Source organism: Pangasianodon hypophthalmus, chromosome 25, assembly GCF_027358585.1.
Source record: "Pangasianodon hypophthalmus isolate fPanHyp1 chromosome 25, fPanHyp1.pri, whole genome shotgun sequence".
NCBI classification, from domain to species: Eukaryota; Metazoa; Chordata; class Actinopteri; order Siluriformes; family Pangasiidae; genus Pangasianodon; species Pangasianodon hypophthalmus.
This window is the reverse complement of record NC_069734.1, coordinates 2667159-2676193: the sequence shown is the minus strand read 5'-3', so window position 1 is coordinate 2676193 and position 9035 is coordinate 2667159. Positions and strand designations below refer to the sequence as shown.

The 9035-nt window shown below is 36.5% G+C and overlaps 1 protein-coding gene across 1 annotated transcript; it reads left to right on the top strand.

The window, feature by feature from the left end:
* Positions 1-302: 302 nt before the first annotated feature.
* tex9 (testis expressed 9) lies at positions 303-9031 on the top strand. Its single transcript, XM_026937647.3, has 12 exons — positions 303-670; positions 1517-1644; positions 1871-1934; positions 3061-3140; positions 3246-3285; positions 3632-3708; positions 3786-3952; positions 4679-4761; positions 4841-5014; positions 6228-6362; positions 8289-8423; positions 8502-9031. Exons 1-12 carry the CDS (start codon positions 638-640, stop codon positions 8577-8579), a joined length of 1194 nt encoding a protein of 397 aa, XP_026793448.3. The 5' UTR covers positions 303-637; the 3' UTR covers positions 8580-9031.
* Positions 9032-9035: the final 4 nt, after the last annotated feature.

Below are 9035 nucleotides of genomic sequence, written 5' to 3'. Positions count from 1 at the left end.
AATGTGCGAAGATCACTTGTTATTCATACCAATTAAAATGCTTTATCTTACAATTAATTGATAATACACTGTTTATTTTACAAGATCTCATTTCCTGAATGGAGAATCGAGAATGTATTCTGTAGAATCACTTCTTGGAATCGATTCAATTTGATTCCCAAAACATTCGAATCAGAATCAGAGTCGAATCCAGGAATCGAACAGACCCGCTGCGAGTCAGGCATCGCGCATGCGCGTTACAGAAGCAACAAAAACACGAGGCTGAAATAGCAGTGGGGTGAATTAGTGGGTCAGAAATAGTCCAACCGTTAAACTCGTCGTGAAACCTTTTAAAATATATATGTATATATTTTACAAAGCTGTACACTTTTTAAACGATCTCTTAATGACTCCGACAGCCTTTCTAGCCCATTATAATAATCTTCAAATTAAACGAACGTTCTGGAATATGTTAAATTGTAGTAAAGTTATATATTTGCCCATCTTACTTGTTTATTTCCAAAGAAAAAAATATAATCAATATAAGTAGTTTCCAATATAACGTGAAGCAAGATAATGACGTCAGTAGTTTACACTGCGTGGAAAAGCAGGTGAACGCGGTTGCTAAGCAACGGCGCTGCGTTCTAAACAAAACAACATGGCGGACAGACAGAGACCCGCGTCTCAGGGGGTGAGCTACAAACAAACTTTAGATACGCTCCAAAATTCGCGCACTATTTTTCTTTTAATATGTTAAAAAAGGTTGCATCTAAGTCTTGCATCTTACATTAATACTGATGGCTTTTATGAAAAATAAAAATGAGTGGTTTTAAAGAAACCTGACGCAACTTAAATAAATAGTCCCCTCACAGTCCTGGTAGCACGTTAGCTGTATTGCTAGCTGCTGTGATACGTCATCGCAGCCGCCATGTTGGAAAGGGACAGAATTCACAGTAGTTCAATTCAAGTCTATGGAGAAATGTGCTGATAAAATCGACTCTAACTCGTTTTGTTTAACCGATTAAAAATATTTTGTTACATAAATCCTACATTTCTGCACATCACAGGTTATATAAATCTAAATATATACGTACTGTAGCTATAATAATAGCCTAATAAAAATAAATATTCAATTCATAAAGGAATATATTTCAATTCATATACCAGGAATCAGAAATAACAAGATAAACTGAGAATTATACAAACCACAAAGTATAAATTTAATGTACATTTATGTAAAAATACAACACATTCGTTGTGAATTAATCAAGTAGACCAGAAGGTATGTATAATTTTGATAACAACAAAATTACTATCCTTCTAATGTAGATGTTGTAACTCCTGATTTCTATCAGAACTAATATAAAGAAATCTCTAAACTGGACCATTTTTTTTTCATTTGACCACCGTGAAGTTCACTGTTTATATATAAATAATAATTGGCAATAAAGTAGAAATGTGCAAAACGCATACTTTCTATCATGAATGCAGACGTTACTGGCTACTGTAGCTGCTACATTGTGAATTTTACACTCAGGCCAGAAAACCTCCGAGCTCCGGTTCTCAGAGACCTCCATCTGCAGCGAGACCTACAAACCGTCCTGCTTCTGCTCCGACGAAGAAGTCAGCTCAGATGGACCTGCTGGCTAAAGAAGAGGAATACAAGTACGTATTTATATTAACAGTGACGTTTTTATTTCCTGCTGATTACAACACAACACTGTTTTATATGCACATGCAGATAACAAAGTCTTCAGGGATGTAAGTTCACCTCTGTGACGTGTCCAGTGTGACTTCAGCGTAAGATTTTCGAGCGTGATGCTGTTAATTACCGACTCACACACAATAAAATGCTCAGCTTGCTTTACCGAGATGTCTTCTGTTGCTTTAGGAGACTTAACGCCGAGCTGGAGGCTAAAACAGCCGAGCTGGTGCGACAGGCGGAGGAAGTGATGGTGAGGAAAATATTTACCTGATGCACTTTAAGCTCTTTTGACAATATATATATTTTTTTATAAATAGCTTCTTACTTTTGGCTGAAACTGCTGTTAAGAATTTGCAAATGAAAATCTAAATGAAAGAACAATATTTTTTTTTTTTATTATTTAATAATTTTTTAAAATTTTATACTATCTGACTGAGAGATCTGCACAGGAATTGAGCAAATGACAAACACATCTAATCTAATCTACTGTCTTTTTGGTTTTTTTTTTCAGTTAAAGGTCACATCAGGGTTACTAATGGACCAATCAGAATTAGCCAGCTCCCATTTCACCCTTTTTAACAAAAAACACTGTGGAACTTTAGCTCTGTCATTCCCATACACTTTTCTAGCACTAGCACTTGCACTATGTTGCAGAGGATACAGTGCTTTTAGATACAGTAGCTTTTAGATATAATTAAATTGTAGTTAGGGATAAACAGTTCTGTGCAAAAGTCTTAGGAAAGATGCCTTCAAAAATAGTGAAATTAAATGTTTACACATCAAAAAAATACTATAAAGAGCAGTAAACAATAATAAATGAAACAAAATCAATATTTAATGTGACGATCCTTCGCTTTAAAAAAAATAAAACAGTATCTCAGGTGCAGTGTGTGCAGTTTTATAAGGAAATGAGCTGGAAGTGTTACTGAGCGTCTTGCAGAAGCAGCCACAGTTCTTCTGGAGACTTTGACTGTCGACTCGCTTCTTATTTCTGGAGCGAAACCCAGCAGCCTTCATTATGTTTTTATCTGAAAAGTGTCTCTTATGGAATCTGCTGCTTTCTTTACTGACATACAAACATTTGTCTGTAACATTTCATTTTGTGCTGGAAAACTAATGTTTGGAATTTAAAATGTTTTTGTACTGAATCAATAATGGAGAAGTTAGAAAATAAAAATCTATAACAAAGTTTGTACTAAAAAAAAAAATAGGTGCCTAAGACTTTTGCACAGTACTGTATTTCTTTAATCTTTCACTGATAAATGCGTATTAAACAACAGATTTTCAAATGTTTGAAACCATGTTGCTGAGGAACTTTATATATTTATTCACATACATATTAGTGAAATTCGTAATATCCTTTTTTTATATTTAAGAGAGAACAAAACGAGGTGCTGTCGAAGCCCATCTCAACCCACCTGAGCCTCGATATCGCAGACGACTCTGAGGAATTTGGGTAAATATGTTTCGGTAATAGTGCTACATTTAGTTAACGTCCAAACACATTTCCTTAAATATACATTTTGGTGTTTTTTTTTTTGTTTGTTTGTTTTTTTAAAAGGGATTCCCTCATGCCTTCGGTGAAACAATCTACAGCAAAGGTAAAAGTACAACCTCCTTTTGATGATTTGGATCACAGAAACATTCGCCTTGTTCACATCATCCATGACCATCTGTCTTGCGTGATCTGATAATAAGAGGACGTTTGAGATGGAGAGATGTTCACTTCTCGACTGTGCCGTTTCAAGGAGATTTAAAAATTCTTTAAATATTTTCCATACTAGCTGAAGATGACTCACTTCTCTGGATTTGGTGACTCTGTTTTTTTCGTTGTAGACAAAAGTTATCAGTAATGAGTTTAAATCGTGGCTGGATCGCGGAGACGGATGTTAAACAGCGCCATAAGTTCAGCAGGTCACACTTCTTTTTATCTGTTGCATTATACAGGCAGCGACAGAGAAAAAGTCTTTAAAAGGTTCAGGAAAGCTGAACAGACCTCCATCAGCTCCCAGAAAGACAGCACAGTGAGTTAAAAACATTCTACACCTTCTATATACGTCCTCATTTAATATAAATCACTGCCACATTTGTTCGATATCAGGAAAAAGAAACCGACGTTTGCGGAAGACGTTGCAGTGCCAGAGGATTTTACAGATTTCTCTCTGGCCAAGACTATAAGCAACATGGAGGGCAGAGTAAACGACGACGTCACGGACGAGCAACTGGAGGATGATGTCATGCCGAGCGCCGGCGAAGAGATGGGTGCAGGTGAGCGCAAAAAAAAAAACCTCTGAGATTCACTTAATAATGAACTTCATTATTCACAGCACAGCGTGGATGAATTCTGCATTCTGATTGGTCAGACGGTGTTGATTAATTTTCTGTAGTTCTGACAGTAGTGCATTTGCGAATCTCAGGTTGATGTTAACGCACTCGTTCTTATATGTTATTATTTCTGTAGCAACAGCTTAGGGACCCTCCACGTAAACAGAAATGATTTATGTGGTGAAATTTATTTAACATTTATGGAAGGAGTCTCCAGTGCCAGATCTTCGTTACAGTCAGAGATAAAGCCGTAACTATGTTTTCTGACATCTTCAGGACGGAGTTTACACTCTGCGGTTTCGCGGTACCATGACAAGCTGACAATAAAAGAGAAGCTCGTGAGGGAAAGACTGTTTATAGCTGCTATAACGTAAGAGAGAACAGGAACTAACTTGTTTCCCAGCTGTTCCACAACTTTAAAAGGGATTATAAATGGATACGAGGAATAAAAATAAAAGAAACTGAAAGGGTGTGCTGTTATAGGAATACCGTACGATCAACTTCAGTAGTTCCGTGATCCGTCGTGTTTTATTCCTTATTTAATGAAATATAAAGTGGACATGTTTAAGTAATGGAAATGTGCATAAATGTATTTACTGATGTTCAGAATTGATAGAATTTATATTCCATAGTCGCATCAATGAGCTTCCTCTCGTTTAATATTCACAGAGGCTCAGATTCGCTTCTTGAAGGCCAAACTGCGAGTGATGCAGGAAGAGTTAAACAGACTCTCACACGAATGCAGCAAGAAGGTAAGCACTCGCAGTTACACGCGATGAAGCGTGTCGAGTGCGAAAGGGAATCTAGCGTACGCTCTCGCTCCTCTTTCAGGACGAGGAGAACGGAGTGTTGAGCAGTAAGCTGAAGGAGGTGGAGGAGGATCGCGTCAGACTCCAGAGGACCACCAGCATGCAGCAGACGCAGTTAGAGAAGCACCGAGCGCTGGCTGAAGACGCTAACAGGAACTGCGACGGCCTGCGCCATCAAGTCACCGCGTTACAGAAGGCGAGACTGACGGCCAAATGATTGGGTTTAGGATTCGTTGGTTCCTGCGATTCAGTGATTTTAATAAGTGATTCACAATTCTTTAAGAAATATGGCGTATTCTGAAACATGAAGGTGATATTCACGTGAAAAGGGTTATTAAAAACACTGTAGAGATCACAGACAGCTTCTGCAAGATAATTACTGATATTCTAAGAAGTTTTTTTTTTTTGCAAAAAGTTAAATTTATTTATGCAAATGAGTCGTCATCTGATTATCTAATGATGCTTCAATTTGCGTACTTAATTAAACCAAAAGTCTTTGGATGATGTTAGAGTTAAAATCTTTATTTCACTGTGAGGACTCACTTCAGAAAAATGCTCATGTATTATTTTTTGATAATTGTTAAATCAGTAAAAGAAAATATCGCAAATCCAGCACTTATCAACGTTTTGTGAAATTCCTTGCTGTCTTTCTAAATAGGGATAGGAATAAATATGTAAACTTTAGTAAAAAAAAAAACTGAGATTTTGGTTGTGAATATAGGAAAAAGTGTTATTTTGAGAAAACGGTTAAAAAAGTACCAAGTCATTTCACACTAGACGTGGTTTATAGGATTTATAAAGGACATTGTCATAACATCTATCTATCTATCTATCTATCTATCTCAAGGAAGAATCTTTGCAGGTGTGTAGTGTCATCACAGGTTTGTAGCAAGTGGGCGGAGCTTAAAGCCTTCCTCAAAGTTGCTAAGTTTCAGCGAATGTGGTATCTGTGAGTGGACAAAATCGATAAATGAAATATTTCTGATGAGTTTTCATGTTTTTGTATTATTACAGTATAAATAGAAAACATTATAGATTCTGTTAAATTATTGTTTTCTCAGGTGTGTTTCTAAATTACTGATTACAAAAATTATCTTCAGCTCCTTTTTAAAATCCTTTGACATTAGCTTTACTACTATCACTGCTTTTTAAAAAAATTTTTGAAGAAATGCTTAAACATGTCATAACTATTCCACCAGTATTGCACAAGATCAGACAGATTTTACAACTGTGCAAAAGTGTAGGTTATTATTATTATTATTATTATTATTATTTTTCAGTTGTTGATTTCCCAGAATGGTGCGAGTTAAAAAGAGAAAAACACACCCACATATTTCTCCCACATATTTTTTTTTTCCTCCAGGTTACCTGTTATTAACCACGACTCTCTGGCTGTGTGCTACATGCAGGAGGTGGAGGGAATGAAAAGGGCTCAGAAGCAGGCGTCCAGCAGCCACAATGCCACAGAGGTGAGACTGAACCGAGCTCTGGAGGAGGCCGAGAGGAGCAAAGCTGAACTCAACAAGCTCAAACAGAGCAGCAAGGTACCGATTATTCCAAACGCTGACGGATTCCTTTTACTATAATGCACAAAAAAAAAAAAAAAAATCATTAAAACCACATTTAAGTTAAAACTGTCATTGCATGATACTTGAAGATGAACAGAGCCACATTTAAATGATTATGAGTTCAGTTCTACTAAAGAAATTATTAAACATGGAAATGGTATCATTTTAACCCCTTAAATTTCCAGGAGCAATCAGAAAATCCCGAAACTCACACTCCTGTATCTACATTTATACCACAGCGCTGCTGAATTCTCAAATCTGATTGGTCAGAAGGTGTGTTATTTCTGTATAACAGCACGGCTCGGACAGTCGTTCGAAGGACAGGTTTATATTAATGCGCTCATTATAATACATTGTTGTTTCTATAGTAACAGCTCATACACAGGGACTTGTATTTAGGATGCTTGGCATAAAATAAGACTAATAATAAATTAAAAAAAAAAAAACATGTTTTTGCTTAACAAAGAAAAAAACAATCATTGATATAGTGAAGAATTTTGTTAGAAGATATTTATTTAGCATTTATGGAAGGAGTCTCAGTTGTAAAGCGCTTTGTAAAAGTCTTCAGGACAGGAGTTTATGCTTTCTGGGTTCTCGATAAAATGACAAGCTGCATTTTTTAGAGAGAGAGCGAGAGAGAACGCGAGAGAGAGCGAGAGAGACAGAGAGAGTGAGACAGAGAGAGCGAGACAGAGAGAGCGAGAGTGAGTGAGTGAGAGAGACAGAGAGAGAGAGAGAGAGAGAAAGAGACAGAGAGAGAGAAAGAGACAGAGAGAGAGAAAGAGACAGAGAGAGAGAGCGAGAGAGAGAAAGAGACAGAGAGAGAGCGAGAGAGAGAAAGAGACAGAGAGAGAGAAAGAGACAGAGAGAGAGCGAGAGAGAGAAAGAGACAGAGAGAGAGAGAGAGAGAGAGAGAGAAAGAGACAGAGAGAGAGAGAGAAAGAGACAGAGACAGAGAGAGAGAGAAAGAGACAGAGAGAGAGAGAAAGAGACAGAGAGAGAGCGAGAGAGAGAAGGAGATGCTTGTGAATGAATGACTGTTTATTGTTACTGTAACATAAGTGATAAAAGGAACTAACTTGTCTCTCAGACGTTCTGCAACATTAAATCTAACTGTAAACCGTGAAAATGTGCGACATGTTGTTCATTAATAAATTAAACATTGTAATTGTTGGTAAATCGCTGTGATATAAGTGGAATAACACACTCCAGACCATGCTGCTAAACAGAAATAATCCACTTCCTGTCGGCCGTATTGCATCACCCCGATGTGGAGTATTTTTATACGTATGAACATACAGCCTTCTGTGTGTTATTCTTTACTTATTTCCTATCAGTTTTACTCTAGTTGCTGAATATTTCATGTTTTAAGATGAATAACCAAGTAATTAGCATTAAGGGGTTAACATCTAATCAGCTGCTTTTTATTGTGAGTTTTGTCAGTGTTATAAAAACTCATTATGATGCAATTATCAATATTATTTAATGCGATAAAGTTACTGTAAGAACCCCAAAGTTCATTCTTTTTATTTTATTCCTCTTATATCACAGCAATTTGCCAACAGTTATAATTAAACAATGAAAATGTTTAAACAATGATAACATTTGTGTGTCATTTATCCATTTATGGTTACACTTAATGTTGTGGAACATCCTTTTATCACTCATGTTACATGTTATATCACTTACAAAAAAATAAACATTTATAATGTGGATCATCCATCATACACGTCCCTGTGAATGAGCTGTTACTATAGAAACCATAACGCATTAGAACGAGCGCTGCTGTTATAGAAAATTAATTAACACCAATCAGATTCCAATTCAGCAGCGCTGTGGTATAAATCGTCGCCTTACTTTCAGTTCACGTTAGTTATTCGACTGGTTTACTCTCCTGTAAAGGACTCAGCGAATCAGGAGCAGCAGAGGATCGAAGCTTTACAGGCGGAGAATAAAAAGCTGGAGAAACAGAAAGCTGAACTCATCGCAGGCTTCAAAAAGCAGCTCAAGCTTATTGATATTTTAAAAAGGCAAAAGGTGAGTGTCTATAAAACTCAGCTCCTCATCATAGCATGAGCACAGAGCTCACTTTAACTCTGCTGAAAATGTTCACAGATGCACTTTGAGGCCGCGAGGATGATGTCCTTCACTGAGGAGGAGTTTACGAAGGCTCTCGACTGGGGCAAATCGTAACACATACACACATAAGTCCTCATCTGAGCTGTCAAAGACTCTAAGAGCTATTGTTTAAAATGTCTGATCTGTAAATGTAATCTTTCTCTTCTTGTTCGTTTTTTTTTAAGTTCTATCTAGTTGATTAGATATGGCTCTCTTAAAATTACAGTCTTTGATAATGTGTTTGGAAAAGGTTGTTTTTTTAATTTTTATTTTTTTACTGCTTTAATTTGGAAGAAAATATTAATTACAGGATTCTTGAGCAGGTCTGGAAAAACGTGGAATTTAAAGGCATTCGCTGGAAATGTACAGAAAATTTAGGAAACATTTTGGAAAAAGTAAAAATGATCAAAGCAAGTGAAAACACTGTATATTAAACACAGGCAGATTGATTTAATATTTTGTATTATAATATCTCAGAAATTAAACACTTGGTGTTGTGCTACAGCCAGTTTTTTTTAATCAAAGAATGAC